Here is a 27,022-nt window from a genome sequence, read left to right as displayed (position 1 = left end):
TATCGGATGCTATGCATTTGCTATAGTGTTTGTTCAATACCCCCCCCCCCCCCTATAATAAACAGAAAATACATTTTCAGCTGGGTTGCAAATTGTCAACCAATCAGGAGAGAGTACCCATTTATCAGCTTCAATTTTATGTTGTTCCAGTACCGATTGTGTCTGCTCATATCTTTGTGTCATCACTGCCAATTTCACTTGTTCATCCTGTACGAGTTCTCTCTTCTGATTGGATAAAATTGGGATCCCGACCTGAACATGCATTTTCAATTTGTTTAAGAGCTGGAGACAGGGAGAGCCCTTTAACTGAACAAACACTACACTACACTCTATAGCAATGATTACCATCAAAATATACATTTATTTAACACTTATTTTAACAAAGGAATGGAATATCACTTGCGCTACCTTTAACCTTTAACAGTAGAGGCTTCCAGAGCATTTCAAATATATCTGGTCTTGAATGCTAGACATTTACAATGTATCTTTAGAGGCCAATACTGTTCTCAAAGTGGTCAATACAGTACAGTATAATTTGTACTGTACATCTAGCACAGGGGTGATGCAACTTTGATGATGGAGAGGGCCACTAGATTTCCACACTCACTCCAGAGGGCCACATTGCATATACTGTCGGGCCATTCTATGTCACACAAAAATAGCAGATCTACAAGCTCAAAACGCGTCGCGTTTTTGAGCTTGTAGATCGGCTATTTTTTAATTGGAATTCAGATTTGTTTTTTGCCATTTTTGAATTGGAATCCTGAAAAGTAACATTTTTATTTAATTTCAAATGCATTTAGTTATACTTATGTTAACTTCATGAACTTAAATACAAATGCATTGGACATAAAAAAGACAATATCATTTTAATACTAGTCATTAAGCTACTGCTAATATAGTAGTAGTAATTAAAGCGGGTCATGTTTGCAATCGTAACAGCTGAAATCAATGATATATCAGTATTCCGATATTAACCTACGGGCCGCATTAAGTGAAGGTGAGGGCCGCCAGTTGCCCATGTATGATCTAGCAGCTTCCTCCTCTGGTGCTGTAATCACTGTGCAATTCATTTCTGCTAACAGTACAGTCACCTTCTCAAAACATCTCATTTGAAGTAATTTCCATGTACTGTAGTAATTATATGAACAAAGAAACTTTAGTAGTATGTAAATACCAAAAGTTATCCATAATCTCTTGCCTTGCCTTCAAGTGTGCCGTCTAAAGACTATGTATATTTGTGAGACGGTGTCACTTGTCAACAAGAGGCCGAGCTTATGGATCAGGCTCTTGTCAGCAAGCGACAACCAAGAAGAGCCACACTGTTGATAAGAGAATAAAACAGGCTTTAACTGTGGCTACATTGCATCAGTACCACATCAATATATCACAAGTAAGACGCGCGAACGCGGGAAGCGAACGCAAAAAAAAAGTAACAAAAAATAAAAAATACAAAAAAATCTGCATTAAAAGGAGCATCTTAGAAAAATACAAATTCACAAAAAAAAAACTTTGAATGTTTTTGAACAATTCAACAAAGTGTTTGAAGTGCCTGTTTCACCCACTTCCGGGGGGCGGAGCCAAAATCCGAGCCCGAAGTATTTGTTCGTAGACCCCCACTTAGGGGGGGTAAAAAAAGTTTCGGAGCGATTCGGGCACTTTTCATTTAACATGGGGTTTCAATGGGGAGTTTTTAGGAGCCTTCTCCGGGGCGTGGCTTCCGGGGGAAGGGGCGGGCTTAAACGCAACATTGACAGGTGTGTTCAGTTTTCAAAGAGCTTTCATTTGATGTATGGTACGTGACTGTAGCTGCTATATTTCACCCAGGGGCAGGCTCCACACATACTGCACACAGACACACAGACACACAGACACACAGACACACACACAAGCCGAGCACGGTTTCATAGTAAGCTCCACTTGCGCGGAGGCGCGCCTCCTTCCGCTGCGTTCGCAATTAATCAATAATATGTATTTACCCATTGACTTAGTATTACTATCATTCTGAAATGTTTTAAACAACAGTTTACAAATGAAAATACTCGCATCATGACAAATAGCGTTTATTTTTCTAATCCATGAAAAGAAAACAACAAAAAAAAACACATTAAGTTAAAACAAAGCAAATGGATCTGAGCTGAGTACAAATATATATTAAAACCAGTGCATGCCAGAACAAGGGGAAGTCTATAGCCGTCTGTGATCTATGGCAATCTGTGTGCTTTATAACAAACCGGTAAAACAACATGGCATTGGTGTTGGGAGAGGGGATGAGGGCAGTGTTGCCAGATTCTGTGAGAGAAACAAGCAACCAGGTCTAGGAAAACCAGCCCAAAAGAAGTGACTATGGGCCACGTGAGCACTTTATAACATATACATCGGCTATTTGAAAATAGCAGATCTACAAGCTCACAACGCGTCGCGATGCGACGCGTTGTGAGCTTGTAGATCGGCTATTTTCAAAAGAAATCTTGCGGGGAAATTATAATAGGCAGATCTGGCAACCCTGGATGAGGGGGATTACTTGGTAAGCGGGGTTAAGTAATGTAAACGATCAAGACTAATTAATCCTTTTGTGCCTTTTTGTGCTGCTTGAAAAAAACTAGTGTATTTATCAAATGAAAATATGTCGTTTTTTTAATACAGAGTAGAAATGAGCCATTGGTTAGCTGTGTGTCTGACAGACTATGACGGTCTCCTTGTGGCCATACAGGGTACTGCGTGGTGGGAGGTCTCTCTGGGAGGTTTAGTTTGTACGCTAAGGGGGTCATCAGGCCCGTCCTCCCCCACTGCTGGGTTTACAGGACGGGCCGTCACTGGTCCAGAGCCTCCCCCCCGGAACACCAATACCCAGGAGGCCGCAGGAGAGGGTCAAGGGTCAATCAGACACACACACACACACGCGTTGGTCGGAGGAGTCTGTTGCATTACAAGTACTTGGGCAGGTCCTTCTCCACCACCTGCAGAAGGGAGAGAGAGAGAGATGGGCTGGTGGTTAGAGCTTCTCAAAGTGGGGTTCGGGGACCCCCAGGGGTCCTTGAGGGGGTCAGCAAAATGAGTACATATTCACCCGTTTCCTAGGCTGTGTGTTTCACTTCCTGTCGATTTCATTGGATATCATTGGTCATCTGACCAGTTTCATTGGATTTCATTGGAGCAAATCGACAGGAAGTGAAACACACACAGCCTAGGAAACAGGTGAATAGCTGGGAAAAAAACAGTTAAACCACTTGATAACCCCTACATATACACAACGCGTTTGCGAAGCGTTGTGAGCTTGTAGATTTCATCATAATTATTTTATGGTGATCCCTGATAAAATATTTTCAGATGAGTTTCCATGGCCAAATACATTAACCCATTAAGACCGGGAACGCATCTGTGTCATTTTAAGATTTCTTTGGCTATTCAAAAATAGCACATACTAGCTCATAGCACGGCTATGAGCTAGTAGATCTGCTATAATTTTTTTTAATAGTGACAATTTTTGCAAATCTTTGAATATGTATTTTTTAAAGCGAACATTTGTAACTCCAATATTTGCTTCTGAGGATTCAACAAATGTCTTCTAAATCCTAACAGTTTTTAGAAATATATGTTGCTGTAATCAGTGGTTCTCAAACGTTTTCATGTCAAGGACCCCCCAAAATTAAATTTGGCCGCGGACCCCCATCTCAAAATATGTTGTTCCAGGGACCCCCCAGAAGCAAAGATTTCAGTTACAAATGTTAGCTTTAAAAATATATACATATTCAAAGATTTGCAAACATTTTCACGATTTTTCAAAGAAATAGCAGATCTATAAGCTCGAGCTTGTATATCTGCTATTTTTGAATAGCCAAAGAAATCTAAAATGACACAGATGATGCTTTCCTGGTCTTAATGGGTTAATTTGGCGGACCTTGACATGAAAATGTTTGAGAACCACTGTGTTGCAGAACAGAGGAACTAGAACAGTGGCTGCAGTCAGGACCATGGACAGAGTTACTGTAAATCTTCCATATTAAAAATCTTCACTGAACCATACAGTGGCTGTAGTTTCAGGACCATATATCTTCAATACAAAGACAGATCAATGAACCATACATACAGTACTGTATTTTATGAGTCAGTGTTAACACATTCCACAGCATGGATTCTTTGTTTTAAAATACAATCCTTTTTTTTTCTCCACTTAATCGAAAAACCGACAAGCGCATGTTTTATATATCAAGGAATAAACGGCAGGCAAAGATCCGATCCCATCATCTGGCTACACAAGACTACTACCTATAAATTATTAATGCCTTACATGTGGTAAAACATGTCAGTCCTAGTCGAGATTCCAAGAAGATATAATGAAAAATGGTTTAAGCCCCTACAAATTATCCAGAATGCCGCAGCACGCTTGGTCTTCAACCAGCCAGAATGTTCACATGTTCACACCCCTTCTCCGCTCCTTCCATTGGCTCCCAGTTACTGCCCGCACAGAGTACAAAACACTGATGTTGGCCAACAAAGCAACCAAAGATATGGCAACCCCATTTATCTTCAAAGCCTGATCCAACCCTACAACCCCTCCTGCTCACTTAGATCAGCTAACACAGGGAAGCAGTCAGAACCTTCCTTAAAACATCCGGGACAACGCTCCACACGTCCCAGACTCTTCTCCCTTATGGCTCCCAAACAGTGGAACGAACTCCCCATCGCAGTCAGAGCTGCAGACTCACTCCCAATCTTCCGCCGTAATCTGAAGACTCACCTCTTCAGACTCCACCTTTAGCCGGTTGTACTTGCCCTAGCCTTGACGACCTTGCAGGATTATGCAAAGGCTAAAATGTAATTTAGATAGCATGTTATGTAGACAGACTATAGAAACTGGCATCCTATAGTGTGTATAGTTTCATGTACGTATTATTGATCATTTTTTATATTATACTGTTTAGACTGATGATAGGTTATTGGTTTACCTATGATCCTAGATTACTATTTCTATGCATTTGATGTATTACCTCGTGTTTTCCTTGCTTACAGAATAATAATCACTCTGGATTAAGAGCGTCTGCTAAATGCTTAAATTGTAAATTGAAAAATTAAATGAAAATAAAGGAATTGTATTGTATAATCAGTGCTGCCATCTTACATTGTGCCTACAAATTGTGCCTGTCTGTAAACATGATGTTACTTTTGGAGACGTTGACATAGACTACTCTACTACGTACTGAGACCATGGGTATGAATCCGTGTCACTCTCTCCATAGTGTTAGCTAGGGCAGTGGGAGGGCTGTTGGGAGCTCCCTTGGGCTAGCGGCTAGCCTAAGCACTATCAGACTCCTCCAGCTGACTTTTGGCTGATTTGCATAATGTGCACTGTAGACGGGCATCGGTAGAATGCTTATGGTTTCAGTGCTCTTTGAACACTAGTGTGGCAAGTCAGTGGTTCCCAAACCCTAGCCTTCAGTAGACCCAGCTACAGTTGTAAAGGTGTCTTTACGTGTCTACATACAAAACATAAATAAAAGGATCAGACAGCTGCAGTTGATTCAGAACACTGCCTGTCTTTACTTATATCAAAAATAGCAGATCGGAGTTAAAAATTATCTACAAGCTCATAGCTATGAGCTTGTAGATCATTTTTAACTCTGATCTGTGCTTCTGGGGGTCGCTGGAACAACATATTTTGAGATGGGGGGGTCCGCGGCCAAATACATATCATTTTGTCCTCAAGGACATAGAAAGGTTGGAGCACCACTGATATAGCAACATACGGTTAGGATTTAGAAATAATTTTTAGATTATGTATTTGGCCGCGAAACCCCATCTCAAAACATTTTGTTTGACTCACAAACTCACAAATAAACGTAATAAAAAGTTACACTCACAGAAGGGTCATCTGTTGGTCCATATCTCTTGACCACCTGGCCATCTCTGTCTATGAGAAACTGCAGAGGTGAACACAGATCAAACCATAAGAACAGCAGGTACAGTATTTCAATAATGGCTACAGCAGAATTACAAATGCTAATAAACCAGTGGTTCTCAAAGTGGGGGTTCAAGAACCCCTACTTGAGGGGGGGTTCTAAATGGATCCTTACAGGTCTGCAACTCAAGAGTGTAAAAATTGAACCAAATGGACAGTAAGGGTCAATTTGGTCCCATTTGTACACTTTCAGAGTTAGTTAATTTAACCCATTCAATCCGGGAAACACATGTCATTTTAGATTTCTTTGGCTATTCAAAAATAGCAGATCTACAAGCTCATAGCGCGGCACCGAGTGCCACGCCATGAGCTTGTAGATCTGCCATTTTAGAAAAATTGTGAAAAGTTGTGCAAATCTTTGAGTACACATATGAGTACAGACATTTGTAACTCAAATCTTTGCTTCTGGGCATCCCTGGAACTGAATATTTTACAAATGTTTGCTTTAAAAAATATATATATATTCAAAGATTTGCACAAATTCTCAAGATTTCAAAAATAGCAGACCTACAAGCTCGTACCGTGGCACTCCGTGCCGCGCCGTGAGCTTTTAAATATGCTATTTTTGAATAGCCAAAGAAATCTAAAATGACACGGATTGAATGGATTAAGTTTGAGAACCACTCAAATTAAGAAAAAATGCTGTATAAGAACTTGTAAAACGAGTTCATTCCAGGGGGAAATTGCAACTACACTCAATAGTTACCTTGGTGAAGTTCCATTTGATGTTACTGTGGAGAGAGAGAGAGAGAGGAGAAAGACAGTTAGGAACACTGCCAGTTAGCCAACCACTGAGAATGCATCATGACTAAGTCATTAATGTTACTGGTTTTCATGAACTGACAATCGTGACGAAAAATTTAATGAATGAGCATGCGATGAGCACTGCTTCTAGAACAACTCATGAAATACTCCCATCTTTTGAATAATAATTGTATAGCTACATAAAACAAAACCTAAAACCCCTCCTGATGAATATCCTTTGGGTGGAGATCATACAGAGATGCCAGCAGCATCATCATTGTTTTCATACGGTATGGCTCGCCTTCACCTTGCGTATGCTCCTTTCTTGCGTGTGACACGGTTTATTCATTTATGTTTTTCTGGCATAAAAGCTCAAATATTCTCAACTTTTCAGCACGGTTTTGATGCTGGTCGATGTAGTAGGAATGGTGGGACAGATGGAAGTTTGATATTAGTTTCGAGGCTTAAATGGAATAAAATGTTCCCCTGTAATGCATTATGATCACCTGGTTATGCATACAGTCACATATGAAAACTAGGATATAAAATATGACAGGCTTGTTAATCTTTGCTATGTCTCCTTATCTGGCCATGGTAGAGAAAGCGGAGCCAAGTGGTCTGGAGAACTGCTAGCATGTCACAGTAGGTGTCTGAGAAAATACAGGACAACTACCTCTTGATTTACCTAACAAAGGAGTCTTGCTTGGGTTCACCTTTTGAGAGGAAGGCTTAGATCTGTTTTATGACAGGAGGTTCTATGTTTACAGTTGATCCCCCGGTGGGACAGAGGGCCTGAATGGATCAGCTTAAACCTCCCTAATTTAAATTAATTAAGTTACCACAAGCACCAAATTGTTTGTCTGATGCACTGTTTTGCCGATGCCTTACAACCCATTCAATCAGGGAAAGCATCTGTCATTTTATACTTTGGCTATTAAAAAAATACACTATCAATATAATAGATCTGCTATTTTAGCACATTTTAGATTTTTTTTGCAAATCTTTGAATATATACATTTTCTAAGGGAAAATGTTTAACTCAAATAATTTCAGATGGGGGCAGCGAACCCCCCCCCCCTCCCTCCATGTTTCCTAAACAATTAACGAAATATGTAGAATTATATATTTAGGTAACATCATTCTAAACCAGGGGTCTTCAACGTTTTCAGGCCAAGGACCCCCTAGCTGAGAGAGAGATGAAGTAGGGACCCCCTCTATATTATATAAAATTGTGTTTCAAATTACACGTCTTTTTTTTTTACTTGGTCTGCTCTGTTTTCCCTCTAGGGAGAGTGGGGTAATGTGAGACACAGGGTGAGACACCCCCCTTATCACCTGACCACAACACCTGTGTGGTCATATGACCATTAGATTTTGAAGCCCCTCCCATTTCCCACTTACCATGGAGGAGAGGACCTCATTGTGTTGTGGTAAGCATGTTTTTTTCACTAAAATATGTTTTTTGCATGTAAAAGTAATTTTTTGGGCTGTCAACATAATCAGCTGTTGTGTCAAAGAAAATTGATTCAGGTAGAAAAACTTATGTCATGCATGTTGATGAACTACAAAGTACAAACCTATACATCCATGTGATTAATGCTAATTGTAGATTAGCCAGAATTGCTAAAAGTGGTCCTTTTCACCAAAATGTGGCTGTGGGGTAAAGTGAGACAAATGGCTTGGGGTAAAGTCGGACACTGTCTCACTTTACCCTAAGTGTCTAAGTTTAGTACTTAAACATATTTTAATCTAATATTACATTGCATATGTTTTACTTTTTATGTCATAAACATTGTAGAAAATGCCAAGAACATAGGGGAGAGTGGGGTAATGTGAGACACTTTTTACATTTTCTACCCACTAGGTGAGCTAAAATGATATATCAGTAAAATGTACACATTTCCCATACATTTGGGATGTTTCCTAACAATGGAAATTATCAGAATGTATTCAAGACAAAAGGCAGTGAAAATATGATTGTTTTAAAAAAAAGTGGTCTGGTGTCTCACTTTACCCCATTGATTTTTCTGGTTTGTCTCGTTTACCCCAGACCTGGGGTAAAGTGAGACACCAGACCACTTTTTTTTAAAACAATCATATTTTCACTGCCTTTTGTCTCACTCACTCTCCCCTACACCTACACCTCTTTGCCAAAAATAGCTGATCTACAAGCTTACAACGCCTCGCAGCGCGAGACGTTGTGAGCTTGTAGATCTGCTATTTTTGACTAAAGTTCTCCTCAGAAAAGGGATGCTACGGTTCAAGTAGTTAATGTAAGACATCTTATCACACAAAGATTTGGCGGACTCCCTAGTAGCTCTGAGGACCCCCTATGGGTCCCGGACCCCCTGTTGAAGACCCCTGTTCTAAACCTGCACTATGTTGTTAACTATGCTGATCTTCCCGTTTGTCCTGCAACTGATTACAAGAGTAATCTCTGCACCTCTAAAGAAAGAGGAAGGAACAATGCAACAGGATGGGTTGAGCAAGGTGTGTGTGGATGTGTGTGTGAAGGCTATCAGTGTCTCATCTCTAATGCAAATAGATTAACCCATTAAGACCTGAGGCGATTCTTAAAAATGTTTTCTAAATCCTAACAGTTAAAAAAAAAAAAAAATCTAAAATGTTTTTTTTTCAAGATTTTTCAAAAATAGCAGATCTACAAGCTTGGTGCCGTGCTATGAGCTTGTATATCTGCTATTTTTGAATAGCCAAATAAATCTAACGTGACACAGATGCGTTCCAGGTCTTAATGGGTTAAAAGGATAGTTCACCAAAAAAAATATCTTTATTTCTATCGATTTTGTCACCCCATGGAGACTTGAATTCATGGATATTTGAGTTGATGTTTTTGTCGCATTCCTAAGCCAATAATTTGATGACCGGAACCGCTGCCGGTCATCAAATTATTGGCTTAGGAATATCCATGAATTAAAGTCTCCATGGAGTGACTAATCGATAGGAAAAAAAACATAATTTTGGGGGTGAACTATCCCTTTAAGACAAACATTTTATCTACTGTACTACAAAACAAAAAAAAGCTTGTAAATTCACATATTTCCACCACATTATCTGTGGTTAATTGTTTTTCACAATTTTACAAACAACAGATTTGCAAGCTGTCAAGTTGTCCATTTACGAATAACCTAAGAATAAAATAGGGCTTACAAGTGAGTCAATGTTAAGTCACTAAGGATTGATCTGAGACGGGCATTCATAAGAAACCCATGCATATAATGGAATGGAGGTAATGGGCCATTGCTTGTAAACAACGAAAATATACATCACAATTTAGCAACACAATCAACCCCATAAAAACACCCCCTTATCAAATTCTACACAGGTGTAGAGTCTTGTTAACTTGGCTTCGCCAGATGGAAGAAGCTTGTGTAGTTCACAGTATGTGTGTATCGGGTGCACGGTGCTGGCAGAAATAGAGGCAGTGCAGCCTTTAAAAAGAGGTGGGGGTCGAAATAGATTTCTGATTTCTGTTACAGAGAGAGGCTTGGTGGATACACACCTTACAAACCGAACACCCTAAAGGGCTTAATGAAGAGTTATTTCTTGGCTTTTGGTTTTATACTTTTTTGTTGCGTTTTAGACGCAAATAAGGGTTTACGCCTCTATTTTTGATACTGTGTATACTTTGGTATTTAAAGTGTGCCTTGAGTCGTTATACAATTCTGTACTTATAATTGTACTTAAAAAAATATATATATAATAATCTGAGTCTGTCTTTATTTAGGGGTTCTCTAGGAACTCACATAGACATGTTTTTTCCAAAATTGTGTTCCAAAAATTGTGAAACAAAGTTGAATACGGTGTTATTATGGTGTTTTTTCTTCTTCTTCTTGTTTCTCTTGTGGGAAAAAGTGTTTGCAGTATGATTTAACGATCAGATATGTTTTTTTCACCCGGACCACTTTGTGCGTGGCACCGAGGTCCCCTTTATAAGTGACACTCATGTCTGTATGTTTCATTCAGTCACGCTGAGGAAGGCCTTTGGGACAAAATGTCCGTCATATGATCTGCTGCTGGGGGTGATTGACTAAAATAAACAAGAAATCCTAAATGGATTAAAGCAGGGGTCTTCAACGTTTTCAGGCCAAGGACCCCCTAGCTGAGAGAGAGATGAAGCAGGGCCCCCCTACTCTATAAAATTGTGTTTCAGATTAAAGTTTTTTTTTTACTTACGTCTGCTCTTTTTTCCCTCTATACCTAGAAGATCTACAAGCTCTCCACGCCTCGCGCTGCGAGGTGTAGAGAGCTTGTAGATCTGCTATTTTCGGCTAATGTTCCCCTCAGAAAAGGAATTCTAGGGTTCAAGTGGTTAATGTAAAAAAACTGAATCCTATCACACAAAGAATTGGCGGACCCCCTGTAGTAACTCTGAGGACCCCCTAGGGGTCTCGGACCCCCTGTAGAAGACCCCTGGATTAAAGTGAAGTGCTGGTATTCCTTTCTAACAAAATATGTAGAGGATCACGACACTTTGGTCTTGTGGCTAGTAGTAGTAGTAGTTGGGAGAAGAAGAGAACTCACTTTCCCAGCATGCCCTTGCCCTTGGGCTGTGCCTTCATCCACTTCCACAGAGGGTGGGCGTTGTCTCCGTTCACCTCGATCTTACTGAAGAGGTCATACTCTGCGCCGTAACCTTTGGCAAACTCTTTGATCTCTGCGTCGGTGCCTGGCTCCTAGAGGACACAGAGACACATGGGACAAAAACCTGATTAGATACATCGTCACTGTCGGTTTCGGAAACCTTGTATGTACGTCTAAACTAAAACCGTAACCTTATAGGAAATGGGAAAATGAATTTGTGTTCCAATGGATCCAATTTAGTTATTATTTAGTCACAAGCTCTTGTTAATACTTTTCATTGGTTCAATATTTACCCACAGACACACTTAACCACTTTCACGTCTTTCACTTAAAAAAATAGCCGATCTACAAGCTCACATGAGTGCATCTTGGTTACGAGTTTGGGTTCGTTAATACGCTCAGAGAGCCGGAGCGTACCCGGGGTTAGGGTTAGGGGCGTGTCCTATCTGGTCCCCTTAACTCATTCCCTGCCTAGGACGTAAAAAACGTAATTTTGAAAAAGATTTTCTCACGTTCCTTCATCTCTCGCAGTGACACACTTCATTGTAGCACACCCGGATACGGAACTACGTCGAATCGAAGATTTTCGGTTCCGTCCGCTTCCTGTTTAGGTCCTCCTCTAAAACGGTATTTTCTCGGCTTTGCATTTCTCCGCCGTGGAATGCGGTTTAGCGACGCCGTTTTGAAACTGCTACTACTGCAAAATGGAATGTCGCCGATTGAAAATGTCTTCTCTGGGCCACTCACACAACTACCCTGTGTGACAGTTGAACACGCGATCACAAGGGATTTAGCGAGGTCTGTGGCGAGGTGGAAAAAGTAAGTGAGTTTTCCGTTTACATAGCGAAACATGGGGTTTTCACACTGGGCTGGAGGCAGGGGCGTCACAGGGGGGGTGTAAGTGGGACTGAGTTACTAGGGCCCCAAAAAAAAAAAAAAAAAAAACAATCTTAGGGGGGCCCACAGTGAATCTTTTTCCCCAGGGCCCAGAATTTGGTGCTACGCCCCTGGCTGGAGGAGAGAGACTCCGCCCCAATCGGAATGTTTGTTGTTTGAGCGACGTGCACGTATCGCCGGTGTGTTTAGAAACGATTGGACTTCATCATTTCAAAAAAACATTTGTGAAAATGTTTTAAGTTATAAAAAACACTAAATCGCTGGCAGTGGGCAAACACAGCCAGAAACAAGTCTGGCAGAGAATGAGTTACTCTGTGAAATAAGAATAATACATGAATTCAATCTAGGTCTGCGTTACTTTACCAGAGGTTTTTGGGGAGAGAGAGAGAGAGAGATAAACAGATGCATTCACTTCAGCCTTCATCCTTGCATAAAGACAATAGTATTGTAATCAGAATGCAATCTTGTAATCAGGTAACAAAAGACTTGGCCAGGTGACTTGTTTTAGTTCACACCTAAACCTGGGAACTCCTGCTCTAGGACAAAAAGGGCAGGATCTTAAAGTGTTGACTGATCAACACATCAATAGCAGAGACATCAGACAACCCAACGAACATGTTTGGTGGCCATCTCCCGGCTCCACTGTGTCTCTCTCCCTTCAAATATAATCAATTAGATTTGTATATTTCGTTTTTTAGTCTTCATAGTTTATGTTTTATTAACATATCCAGGACCCGATTACACGACAGGCGCTCTCAGACTGGGTGCTCAGTAGGGCTGTAGCTGACTCAGGATTTATCTGGTCAAATCAGAGTCGGGATTTTAATGTGAATATCTAACGATTCATTTTCATATTTATTTTCATATCATAAATGTGAACTTTGGCCAAAATCTTGCGTTTAATCCATGCGAGTTCTTATCTACATCCAACCAGCGTCATGGTAGCTTGGCTAACGGAAGTCGTATCTCCTCTCAAAACGGCAGATTTCAAAATAAGAACCTCTTTTTAGTCAACTGGTTTTATTTTTTAAGTCTACTTACAGGAAGTAGAATAGACTAAATGAAAAGTACATGACAGCAGGGAAATGAGACATTATCTCACCTGCCCTCCAAACTGGTTGCAGGGGAAAGCCAGGATGCGTAAACCCTTCTCAGCGTACGAGGCGTACATTCCCGTGAACTGAGTGTAGTTTACTTTGGTCTTTCCTCATTTAGAGGCCACATTAGCAACGATACACACCAGGCCTCTGGGGAAGACAAAGAAACAAAACAGAAGAAAAAAAACATTAAGATTAATTCAAACAATGTAATGAGTTATTTGTCTCAGTGAAATGCAACATGATGCACAGTCTCTCTCAAGGTCTATAAAATGATATATTAAGATTATTTATATATATTATTACGGCTCTGCAAGAGTCTAGACATCTATGAGACTGAAATATTTTACGTTACGTTTTATACTTTTTGAAATATTTAACTTTTAATTATATAATTTAAGTCAATGGGGCTCCGATTGGGCTGAAACAATGCCCAAATAGGGACTCATTTGTAGATCATAGATGACGCAAGTTGTCTATGATGTCACTCATCTATCATCAATGACGTTAGCTCCATAAAGAACCTCTCACTCCGCTATACAGCTCCGAGATGAGGTTCTATGTCGTTCTCATCCAGAATCGGGTGAACGTCCGGCAAGGCTCCGCTGTTTACCCTTTTGTATACATCGTATCCCAAAACTAATGGTAGATTCCAAACCACACGGATGTTTAAGGTTTGGTTCGGAGCATAATATTTTAGGTCCGGAGCGAAACTACCCGTTTAAATCGCTTATTTAGTCAGCCTGTGGCCATGTTTCCCATTGTAGCCAAACCGGGAGCAGTACTGACAGCGGACGTAGGGGGGTTTTCCGGGTTGAGCCTTGGTGGACGTTCACCCGATTCTGGATGAGAACGACATAGAACCTCATCTCGGAGCTGTATAGCGGAGTGAGAGGTTCTTTATGGAGCTACAATGACGTATGACTCCATGTTTGGGCAATGTTTCAGCCTGATCAGTTTATCCTGTATGAGTTCACTCTCCTCATTGGATGAAATTGGTATCCTATACTATACTATTGCTGTTATATCAGTGGTGCTCAAAACTTGTTCATGCAAAGACCCCCAAACATAGGCCTATATGTATTTGGCCGTCTACCCCCATCTCAAAATATTTTGTAAATAGGAACCCCCAGAAGCAAAGATTTGAGTCAAAATGTTCCCTTTAAAAAAAAAATATATATATATATATATATATATATATATATATATATATATATATTCAAATATTTGCACAAATGTTCAAAAGAAAATCAAATAGCAGATCTACAAGCTCATGGCTTGTATATCTGCTATTTTTTGAATACCCAAAGAAATCTAAAATGACACAGATGCGTTCCCGGTCTTGATGGATGAAGTCACTGTGGCGTGTGGACCAGAGCACCTAATTCCATAACTGTTGTTTATGCTGGTTCAGGTTAAACTGTGTGTGTCACTGTCTAGACAGTGATGGAAGAAGTACTCAAGATTCTTTACTTAAGTAAGTATAAATACCATGATGTAGAAATACTCTGTCACAAGTCCCAGTAGTCCTGTACTTAAATTACTTTCCACCTCTGAGAAGAGCTCCCTGTACAGTGAACTGAACTCACCTGTACTTCTCCAGAGACTCCTCGTTGCCGTCGATGTCCTTAGCGGTGAACTCATAGATGGACTTGGCACTCTGCCAGTCTGTCGCCTGTGCACACTGAGAGAAAAAGCAAGGCAGACGACACAGAGCATAAATATTAACGGGTATGAGCCGAGTATCCAGAAGAAAACCAAAGGGCAAGAGAGAGAGAACTTGTGCAACAAGGAAACTTATGCAACCCCAAGGAAGGAGTGTGTCAACAGCTGAAGGAGGTGAAAGGGAGCATTATCGCTATCTTTAATGTACTTTGGCCTTTTACTTACTTTACATTCAAGATTTTTCCAAAAATAGCAGGTGTACAAGCTCGCTGTGAGCTTGTACATCTGCCATTTTTGAATAGCCAACGCAAAAATCTAAAATGACACAGATGCTTTCCCGGTTTTAATGGGTTTTTAAAGGGGGGTGTAAGTAAGTGATATAATAAGAGTTATAGTTATGAAATATATTGTCATAGTAATCATAGAGTGTTGGTTCAGTAAGCTCTCTCTCCAGCTCTTTAGTAAAAAGAAAATACATTTTGTGCAATAAAAAAAAAAAATGAATAACGAAGACAAAATTGGAACACTATAAAACTGAAGCTGTGATACATTATCTATTGGGGTTCTGTTTTCCTGTTTATTAAAGAGCTGGAGAGACCCCTGTTGCTGAACAAACACTCTCAGTATTTATAATGATTTAACTATAAAATACGTTTAGAATAATATCACTTACACCACCTTTAATAAGCCACGATTAATTTCCTTAATTCAAGTTATATATTCTCTTAAATCAGGTTATTTCTGGTGTTATTTATATCACACACAACTCTGGAGGGTAAACTGTAAACATGTAATTAGTGGCTTAAAGTTAACTGACTACATGATCCTGTAGGGAGGATTATCTTTACTAAAACACTGGACTCAGTTCACCTGCCATCTTCACACTGGAATATACAGTCTACATAAATAGATATAATATATACAAATATAATAAGATATAATAAATAATAATAATAATAATAACGACAATATATAGCCTACATAAATAGATATAATGAATATATAGGAATATATAGCCTACAAAAATAGATATAATAATATATAGCCAATATAAATAGATAAAAGATAATATAATATTTAGCCTACATAAATAGATATAATACTACATACACACACCAACGTCGCTTCAACAGCAATCGCTATAATATATTCATTATGCATTTTTGCACCGTCAGAGACAGAACATCAACATTAAACTACATTAACATGAACATTAACATGTTATGTAGTTTATTAACATCATCACAATGATGATGTTAATACACAAACTTATCCAACAACAAACTATCATGAGCCGTTACGGGTGATGTAACCCAAACAAAAGAAAATTACGATCTACAAGCTCGCGACGCGTTGTGAGCTTGTAGATCGTATATTTCTTTCGGATCCATATCGTCGTTGCACCGCCGACGGACGGTCGGACGGGATAGCCCGTTGCACCAAAGCAGTCAAAAATAGAAGTCCCTAAACTACGTTTGACCTCCAACGCGCTCAGAACGGCTCAGTATTACATGTATTTATTAGTTTGTGGCGTTCAACACGGACATTTAATTCATATTGTTGTTGTAAATAAAGTGGTTACCATGGCTCTGACCAGTCCTCTGCTCCCCAACGCTCCTAGAACCAGCAGCAACGACGGCTTCACAATGAACCTCATCGTCGTTTCGTCACAAACCTCTCTTCGTCGCCAGGCTTTCTGTAGAACCTGTGGGAAGCCTGGTTTCTATTACGAATCAAACCCGTGTGATCCGGTCTAAAGCCCGCCCTACTGTATCCGGTTATTTGCACCACTCACACACGTCCAAAAAACGTTTCCGTATCCGGTATAGATCCACAGACCGGATCAGCAACGTGCAAAGCAACTTGATCCCAGTCTACGTCAGACCACCAACACGTGACGTGAACACGTGATGATGGCCTTATCTACCATCCCACAGCCTGGAGGGACGAGCGGGGTTGTGATTGGCTGGTTGGTTGTCAAGGGCTCTCGTCAGGTCTCACCTGTTTGAATACTTGATTTTGATTGATCAGATACTTTATCAGTTTGCAAAACAGACTGGCTTGTTTCCAAGACCAGTGTCAATACCATGGTCACATGGACCATGGTATGGAGCACAGAATCTAAAATAGACATAAATAATCATACATTTCTTTTTTTCTAATTTTTATCCCTCGATTTTGTAACCCATTTTTTTCACCCGGTGCCAATTTGCTAAGTGATCCTGGGCACTACACTCCCCCCACCAGCCTAGGGAGGCCAGGGCCGAGCTCATGAGAGCCAACTGACCTTCTTGTCACCTGACAGGGGAGAGTTTCCCCGGTTGGACGTAGCGCGTGGAAGGAACACGTTATTCCAACCAGTTCACCTTCCCCTCCATCAGGCGCCCCTGCTGACCAGGGGGAGGCAGTATAGTGACCAGGATTACTACATGTTTTTGTGAGGGTATTAACTACCCTAGGAGACACGGGGAGAACATGCAAACTCCACACAGAGTAGGCCCTTTCGCCAACCCCACCTAGGGTATGGCGAATTTCTACACTAAAATGTAGTAGGCTTGAGACATTTGGGGCACCATTATTCACACAGATTTGAAATCTGCTGTGCTGTGTGTGGGTCATCAAGTGGTCAGACAAACCCATAAGAGGCACCCACTTTCTGTAAAACTGCAATCCAGATCATCTGTCAGGAACCGAGTTGGTCGGAAGGAGAGACACAGGGAAACTTTGTTGGTTTAAAATATTTTCTTTCCTTTTTTCCCTCCTTTGTTTCAAATAAAAATGTGGGCCCAAATCAACTTAGATAACTAAACAAAAAAACTGAACTGATCAACACACAACGCATCGCGACGCGTTGTGAGCTTGTAGATCTGCTATTTTCAAATAGCTGATGTATATGTTAAAGTGCTCATGTGGCCCCTCGTCGCTTCTTTTGGGCTGGTCTTCCTAGACCTGGTTGCTTGTTTCTCTCACAGAATATGGCAACGCTGCTGCCCCTCCCCATGGTGCAGAGAGACTGGTGCAGTCCAGAGTGTAGAAGAGAGAGTAACGACACGCTTTGATCTCGCCGCAAAGCGGGCTCCTATGGGCTATAGTTCCAAACATTGGAACTATCTCATTGAGATAGACAGAGCACTTCCGCATTCCATTCTTACAATGGGAGTCGACGCTAGTGTCAGAACTCTCTTTATGGCTCTGGTGCAGTCCAATTGTCCCCGTTAGCTGCATATATATGGAGCAGCTGGTTCCCATTTCCTTGGCTTGACCCTCATCTCCATAGATATATATAAAGGCTAGATGACTCACCCGCGCTGCTGGCCAATGGAGTACGACGTTGCCACATGGCAGCCATCTTGAAACAGTCATTCATAACATTATGTCTATGGTGCATATACTTTAAAATAACCATAGCGTGCTCAATTTTCATCTGATTTTCAAACGGTTTGGTGTTTTGTAAACACCAAAGATGTAATAAAATTATAAAATTATAAAATAAAATAAAAAATAAAAAAACATGATTATAATTATAAGTATGCAGTATCATAACTACATCTCTGTTGTTTACAACACACCAAACCGTTTGAAAATCGGATGAAAATTGAGCACGCTATGGTTATTTCAAAGTATATGCACCATAGACATAATGTTATGAATGACTGTTTCAAGATGGCCGCGGTTGAGCTACGCTTGCGCCGTCCCCTTGAGCCATCTAGCCTTTATATATATCTATGCTCATCTCCACTCTCCAGCAGCCTCCCACAGAACTGATAACTCACAGAAAACTCAAGTCAACTCAAATGCCAAGTAATAACTCACAGAAAACTCAAGTCAACTCAAATGCCAAGTAAAAACTATGTTATTTCAACTGGTGGTGTGTGGTTATTTATATTAGTTTGCATTGTATGTATAATGTACAACTGAAAATAAACAAACTAAATATATAAACCAAAAGGAAGAATTACCATACAGTATAGTCTCAATGTGTGGCTGCTGAGTCAGCCATCACACATCCTATATTAAAATTGGCTTAAGGGAGGAGCGGCGGACTTTGACATCACACTCATGTGACCATGGTGACTCAGCCATAAGTAACATAAGGAGTTCCCATGCAGCCTCAGTACTCAGTACACTCCCGTAGGCACACCGGGGAGATTGTTTTAGGAATCTTTAAGTAGCCATGGAGGTGGGCCTGTCCGGTGTTCTTCTGTTTGTCTTCTGTGTATTCGTCGTAGTCGTACCCACTGCGTCTGAGGACCGCCACTGTAAATCCTACACGGATGCGTTTGGATCCCATCATGATGAACTATCATGCAACAGGGGATGGTTTTGCTGCGGAAGCTGCAGCAACAGATACTGCTGCGACGACGGCTTTTGGCGTTTCGACGACGATAAACAGGACGAATGTGACATCGACTTTGACTTTGACATGGACAGGAGGGTTGTTGCCATTGTCTCGAGTGCTGCGGCTGTTGTCATCTTCATCACCCTCTTCATCTGCTGCGTGTATCCCCGCTGCTGCCTCTACAAGATGTGCCGCAAGCCATCGCCTGTGATCGCCACCACAACACGTACCACAGCGGTGACCTCTACTCCTCAGCGGTGCCCCCAGCAGCCAACGGTCCATGCACCGCCACCACAGTCCTACCAGGGGACACAATACCCAGGCCACCAACCTATACCAGTCCAACCACCAGGCTATGGAGCCCAGCCCATGCCCCAGGGCTACGGGGCGCCCACTGCACCCTACCAGGGACAGCCTTACGCACCAGGACCCCCACCTCCATATCAGGAAGCTGCTCCTCCAGGCTACTCTCCTGCTCCGATGCCTTATAGCCAGGCAGCGTATGCACCCGGTCAACCAGCATATCCTCTACAGCCACCTGCCCTGGCCCAGCCCCAGCCCAATGCACCACCACCACCCGGACAGCCAGAGTCTGGCAGGCTGGGCAAGGTAGTCTGGCTGCCAGACTACCTTGCCCAGCCTGCCTACAACCCGGCCTATGCTCCACCTCCGCCCAATACTTGATTTGATTGATTGAATACTTTATTTAGAAAGACATGGAAACAGTACATGGAAGTACAATTCACAATACAAGGCCCTCTAAACTGGATTGCTCATAAAAGCGTGGCTTATGGCTTATTCAAAATGAGATCCCCACGCACTCAAATCATGATGACATTTAAAGGTTCTATGACATTCATTTTCACTTTTTTTATTTTTAATGTTTTTTTTGGGGTTTTATGACCTCAATTACACCCAAAAAATCTGAACTTTGAACATTCAGTGGATTTTCTGGGGTTTTCTGAATAATTAGGCTGAAAAGTAATCTGAGCTTGGCCCTTCGGCAGTGAGGTCACAGCCGATTAATCCCGCCCACTCTCCACCTCGCCCCTCCCCGATCCTTTCCTTTGGGGGGGCGGAGCAGAGGCGATGATTGACAGGCAAAATCCCTCACCAGCGACACCCGCAGGCAAAGATTTCTTTTTTCATTGCAGTTGAAAAGGCTTTAGAAATGTGAGAGAAAAACACCTGCCACGGATCAATGGAGTGGATTTTTTTGTTAAAACTTTCTATACACGTTTGACGGGACCATGACAAAGACTTTTATTGTGTGGTAAAACTGAACGTCATGAAACATTTAAGAAAACAGACAGATATACACTACTATGCAGAACGTCATATAATCAGCTTACAGGTTACTGGTATGAAAAACAAGAAATATGTACAATAAACAGTTCAAGGAGGGTGGGTGATCAGTGGAGCTGCCTCTGGTGTTGTGATTGTGGACTTCATTTACGTTAAACTGGCCATTAGACCATGCCACAACATCCTGGTCTGTGTTCAATGTGCTGGACCTTTTTTTCCAGATTCAGATTCACTTTATTGTCACAGATGCACTGTTTAGGTATTCCTACACGTGAAAAACTTACGCTCGGAAGCTCCAATACAATAAAACCATAAAAACATGATAAAACAACTTAACAACACTCAATAAAAGTAAACACAGGGCAAGAATATCTGTCGAAGAAAGTGCATAGTGCAGAGTACAAGAGTTATTGCACATTCACTTGTCACTGTCATTTAACAGTCTGATAGCCTGTGGGGGAAAAAACTGTTCCTCAGCCTGCTATTGCGCGCTGAGAGGATCTTGTATCCCTTCACCCTTTTGGACTTTTGGGGAAAATAGTTTTTTATGGTGGTGGGTGGGGTCTTTTATGATCCTCAGGGATTTGTTGAGGCAGCGCTGGGTGTAGTTGAGCCTCAATTTATTTATTTATTTTAGGAAATATGTCTGTGTTTGGAAACGGGCGATATGTTTAACTGACGATTAACTCGGAACTCCTTATTGGGAAATAATGAGTTCCCAATGCAGCTACGCCCAAATATGGAGTGTGTTGTCTAACCTCAAATGTGTCGTCATGGCATCAGCAAACAAATCAGTGAGCTCCATATAGAGCACCGAAGTCTAACGTAATTTACTCATCCTGAGTCGCGTTTTTTTCCCCCATTCAGAATTCCCATAGACTTGTTCAATTTAAATAAAAATAAACAAATGATCTCGGCGGCTTGACTCATATGGATATGGAACATCAACTGACGGCGAGAAAACGCCAATCTTACTTCCGCCGAATTAGTTATTTATATTTTCGCCAGAAATAGACTGTATCATATATGAGTGACTGTATCGTAAACGATTCAGAGCCACCTCCCTGACAACATCGCCGGGACAGTTCACAATTCTTATATGAGACGATTTTAAGATGACCCAATGTTATTACTTCCGCGACCCAGGGGATGAACGAGTGACGTCAGGACTTCGGTATTCTATGGGCACAAAAAGGGGCGTGCCCATATATGGGCATATACCGATGACATCAGTATATGATACCCAGGGCCTCGTGGTAGGAGAGGAACTCCACGCTCTTCGGGACACAGTGGTCACGCTGGGGACAACCGGTGCACTCTGTAGAGTCTGACAAAGAGGGCAATGTTAAAGGGACGGAGAAGTGATAACCCATTCAATCCGGGAAAGCATCTGTGTCATTTTGGATTTCTTTGACTATTCAAAAATAGCAGATCTACAAGCTCATACAAGCTCATAGCGCGGCACCGAGTGCCGCACTATGAGCTTGTAGATCTGCTATTTTTGAAAAAGAAATTGTGAAAATGTGTGCAAATCTTTGAATATATATATATATTCATGTTTAACTAAAATCCAGTCACTTTAACGGTAAAAGGGAGTTAATGTCGGCTAAGAGACATACAATCCAGCAGTTAAAGCAGTTTCAAATTCTTTCTGACTTCTTTCTCTGTTATTTATTGATCGAGTGTCAAGACCATGGTCACATGGTATGGAGCACAGAATCTAAAATAGACATAAATAATCATACATTTCTACACTAAAATGGCTGGCAGTATAGGCTTGAGACATATGGGGGGGGGGCACCAGTATTCACACAGGTTTGAGATCTGCTCTGCTCTGTGTGGGTCATCAAGCGGTCAGAAACACCCATAAGAGGCACCCACTTTTTGTAAAACCGCAATCCAGATCATCAATTGGCTTAAGATTCAAGATTGCTTTATTTGTCATTTGTTTTCCATCTGCAAGCAGTGCTAGAAAAACAAACGAATGTTTCTCCCAGTAAAAGACAGCAGAATTCATAAAAGAATAAAAACAAACATATCATGCAACAGGGGTTGTTTTTTCTGCGGAAGCAAAACCATCCCCTCATGTGACATCAGTGTGAGGACCGCAACTGTAAATCCTACACAGATCCGTTTGAACATTCATGCAACAGGGGATCGTTTTGCTGCGGAAGCTGCAGCGAAAGATACTGCTGCGATGACGGCTCGATGCGTTTCGACGGCGATAAAGAGGACGATTGTGACAGTTTAGTTGTTCCAGCTGTTGTCATCTTCTTCATCATCTTCTTCATCTGCTGCTGCTGCTTCTGCCACTGCTACCGCAAGCGGTACACAGTGGTGGCCACCACAGTCCTACCAGGGGACACAGTACCCAGGCCACCAACCACCAGGCTATGGAGCCCAGGGCTACGGGGCGCCCACTGCACCCTACCAGGATCAGCCTTACCCACCTCTGTATCAGTAAGCTGCTGCTCCAGGCTACTCTCCTGCTCCGATGCCTTATAGCCAGGCAGTGTATGCACCCGGTCAACCAGCATATCCTCTACAGCAGAGGTAACCAACTAGTCGATTACGATCTACTGGTAGATCATCAAAGCCTTCTAAGTCGATCGCGGGTTGGGCCGGGTGGCAGACGGGCAGCCATCGACAATGAATACACAGAAATTATTTGTTACGGCGAAAAAATATTACTGAATGTTTAGCAGACATACACAAACAGCACAATCCAATCGGTAAAACACCGTTGTGGCGAGAAGTAGAGCAGCCGCGTCCCTCTCGTAACACACTGTTTGAATGGAGGAGTAGAGAGCTGCTTCTCTCTCAGTAGAGAGCGCAGCTGACATTCCTCTCCGCACCCTCATCCCCCCCCCCCTCACGCACTGTCCGCGTCTCAACTCAAGACAAGTAGGCTACATAGGAAGGAAGGAATACTAACTTTGTAACCAAGCTTTCATGTTGTCATCTTGAATTAACCAAACTAGAAATCCATGTCAGAGGGTGTAACATTAGTAGGTTAACCAGGCTACTTAAGAGCCTGTATGCGCAGTGCAAGATAATTAACACCAGCTGTAAACGCTTCTTTCTTTGATTGTGTGTGTGTGTGTGTGTGTGTGTGTGTGTGTGTGTGTGTGTGTGTGTGTGTGTGTGTGTGTGCGCGTGCGCGTGCGTGTGTGTGTGTGTGTGTGCGCGAGCATGCATGTCTTGCTAAAATGAAACTGAAAGTGACTAGGAAGGAATGGCAGGCCTAATATTATTAATGCATTTTGGCTATGTGCAATAATGGAACTGCAGACATTGTATTGCCTTTTTTTTAATTAATATAATATATAAATATATTTGTAATGTTTTGGGACATATTGTCTTTTATTTCTACACAATAGTAAATAAATAATAATTCAATAATTCAATAATAACAGCCACATTATAGTGTTTTTCTTTTCTTTTTTGTGCTTTATGTTAAACAACCAATCAAACTAATGGTTCTATGATTAAATGTGTTCCATCTCATCCATATTGTGTGGATGAGACTTGTCCGGGCACAAGTGACTTTAGTGCCCGGACAAGTGAATGGGAAATTTACTTCAAAAAGCTCATCCTGAGAAGGTCTCACAAAACCTCACAGACAAAACTGCTTTTAGTGGGGGGGGGGGGCAACATATATTGTATAATTATGTATACAATTGTGTTTCATAAACATACATGTTATTGTGCATCAATACTAAAGCTTTAAAAAAAGACAGATTCATATATCCATGCTTTTATTTCAAACATACATGTACAAGGTACAGTGAGTAGCTGGCCGTACTGCCATTTATAAACATACCTTATTAACTGAGAACAACGATCTGTCAATTGCACAATAATCATGTATACAAGCTATTCAAAATGGACAGAATCATGATTTATTTAATACATAAATGTGGAAGATGTTTAAAAAATATATGAAGACAAATGGAAAATAAATAAATATAAAAAATGTTTATATATATATATATATATTTTTTTTTTTATTTTTTTTTTTATTGTCTAATCAAGCAACAATTTCTCGGACCCCCGGCAGTACCTCGCGGACCCCCTAAGGGTCGCGGACCCCTGTTGAAGACCAGCACTAGGCCATTATGAGCACTTTAAACCTTTATACTGTATACATTGAAAATAGCCGAATCTGCCGGCTGGAATTGCGTGATAGCGAAAATGACGAAAATGACTTTTACTTGTAACTGAGTATTTGTCCATTGCAGTATAGATACTTTTACTTAAGTAAAACAAATGGAGTACTTTTTCCACCACTGGAAAGCAGTTGGTTTATTAGCCCTAAAATCTTACATACATTTCATGCATTTCAAATAGACAGTCATAGATCGGTTTGGCCGACGCGCTGTGTACATCACGATCTGCGCGGCCGTAAAAGTGCTCTAAACTCCGCCTGTACTCACCCAATAATTAATTCCTAAGACTTGGAGTCAGATATTGTCCTCTAGTTTCATATCCATTTGAAAGTTCTGCCAGAAAACGTGTGTTTAGTAAAATATCTCCACTTTTCCACGAGCTGCACACGGACAACATTTTGTACGGGCGAGGGGCCTGGAATGAGTGTAGGACTGAATATATGTAAACTTCCTTTAGGACGCACAAATGTTTGGGGCACACAATTGACAGGTGATGTGATTCATTACCCCGCACCAATCACAACGCACCTGACAATTGTGTGCCCCATTCGTTTGTGCTTCCCTGTGTCAATTTGTGATGACGTTTGTGGTGATCAGAGGAAGTTTTGATAAATTCGGTCCTTCACTCACGTCTGGCCCCTCGCCCGTACAGAATGTTGTCAGTCCGCTTCTCCGGAACTACTCTGCCTGAACACGGGGACGCTCTGGCACGTGGAGGGACTAGGCTCTGTGGGTTGTCTCCTGGCCGGGCTCCTCCTTCGTCTCACCAGGTCCAGGACCTGAGCGCTGCGCCAGATCCGGTGCACCGCCCCGATCCACATTTACTTGAGTAAAAGTACAAAAGTATTGGCATCAAAATATACTTAGAAGTACCAAAAGTAAAAGTACTTATTAAGCAGAAGGTCCCATTTCACAAGTTTTCAAATGTATGAAATGTATAAAAATCCTTTGAAAATAGCAGATCTACAAGCTCACAACGCGTCACATCGTGTGAGCTAGATCGGCTATTTTCAAATTGCCAAATATATAGGTCTGTAGTGGTTTTGTAATGATAATCAAAATCTACAATGTATCTAAAGTCTTCAAATAATTATAGTGGAGTACAATATTTGCCTCTGAGATGTAGTGGAGTAGAAGTCAAATTTGAAGTACTCCAGTAAAGTAAAAATAACTAAAAATTTAGTAAATGTACTTTCCACCACTGCCATCTTCATTTGTGTAAGACATTAATTCTCAAAGTGGAGTGCAGGGGTCCTTTATTTTATTTATTTATTTAACAGGGACAATGCACATTGATCAACATGTCAGTTATTCACGTCCATGTAAATGAGCCAGAGTTAGCTAGAGTTGGCTAATTTTCATCTGTAGTCCCGGAGCAGGCTGTAAAAAAAAAGTGGTATAGTTATCCATACAAAAAGAGACATCATCGTCAACAATACAAAACAAGTAGACATAGTACAGAAGACAAAACAAATACAGTAAAATATGAGAAGACACAGTGTCAGTGATTAATGGAGATTTAATGGAGATTTACCCATGATTACAAATTTGGTTAGCTATTAAGCCATCTTTTAAGGTTGAATTTGAAGGTCAGATAGTTGGTGGTCTCTCTTACTTCGGTAGGAAGACTGTTCCAGTGATGGGAGGCTCTAACAGAGAAGAATGTTTCACCAAACAGACTCTGTCTGAATGGTACCTCACAGTCTCCTCTGGTAGTTGCCCTTGTTGTTCTGTCACCACTTTCTCTTCGCTCTATGAACTGTTTTAGTAGTGGAGGTGCAAGCCCATTTAAAACCTTAAAAATGAGACAAGCATCTGCAAAATGTTTAAAGCTATCAAAATTAAATAAATTATACTTTTGAACTATACGGCAATGGTGGTAACGGTTGGGTTTTTGATCAAGTGTTTTTAATGTCTGTTTGTAAAGTGATTCTATGGGTTTGAGAGTTGTTAGATTTGTCTGTGACCAGGTTGTGAAGCAGTATGTGATGTGTGAGAAAATCATAGCATGCATGAAGAGTTTGGCTGCGTCTGTTGTTAGGTATGGTCTTATGTGCCTGAAATTAGACAGATTGGATTTGATTGTGTTGGCTACATTTTTAATATGTTTTTTAAATGTCAAGTTTGAGTCTAGTGTGATTCCAAGATATTTAAATTCAGACACTACCTTAATAATGTTTCCATTGACGATAATGTCAGGATAAACATTGTCTGTGGAGTTGCGTGAAAAAAACATACAAGCAGT

The 27,022-nt window shown here is 41.1% G+C and overlaps 2 protein-coding genes across 2 annotated transcripts; one reads left to right on the top strand and one right to left on the bottom strand.

The window, feature by feature from the left end:
* Positions 1–2,440: 2,440 nt before the first annotated feature.
* LOC308094511 (phospholipid hydroperoxide glutathione peroxidase-like) lies at positions 2,441–16,657 on the bottom strand. Its single transcript, XM_080441225.1, has 7 exons — positions 16,547–16,657; positions 14,889–14,983; positions 13,305–13,449; positions 11,246–11,397; positions 6,666–6,690; positions 5,862–5,921; positions 2,441–2,960 (listed from the first exon to the last, which is right to left on the bottom strand). Exons 1-7 carry the CDS (start codon positions 16,619–16,621, stop codon positions 2,928–2,930), a joined length of 585 nt encoding a protein of 194 aa, XP_080297351.1. The 5' UTR covers positions 16,622–16,657; the 3' UTR covers positions 2,441–2,927.
* Positions 16,658–19,112: 2,455 nt separating this feature from the next.
* LOC308092849 (uncharacterized protein) lies at positions 19,113–19,987 on the top strand (the record flags this gene model as incomplete). Its single annotated transcript, XM_080438947.1, has 1 exon — positions 19,113–19,987. The coding sequence occupies exon 1, from the start codon at positions 19,139–19,141 to the stop codon at positions 19,985–19,987; it is 849 nt and encodes a 282-aa protein (XP_080295073.1). The 5' UTR covers positions 19,113–19,138.
* Positions 19,988–27,022: the final 7,035 nt, after the last annotated feature.

This window comes from Gymnoscopelus braueri (assembly GCF_963280865.1).
Source record: "Gymnoscopelus braueri genome assembly, chromosome: 10".
Classification (NCBI taxonomy): Eukaryota; Metazoa; Chordata; class Actinopteri; order Myctophiformes; family Myctophidae; genus Gymnoscopelus; species Gymnoscopelus braueri.
This window is presented reverse-complemented; position numbering and strand designations above follow the sequence as displayed.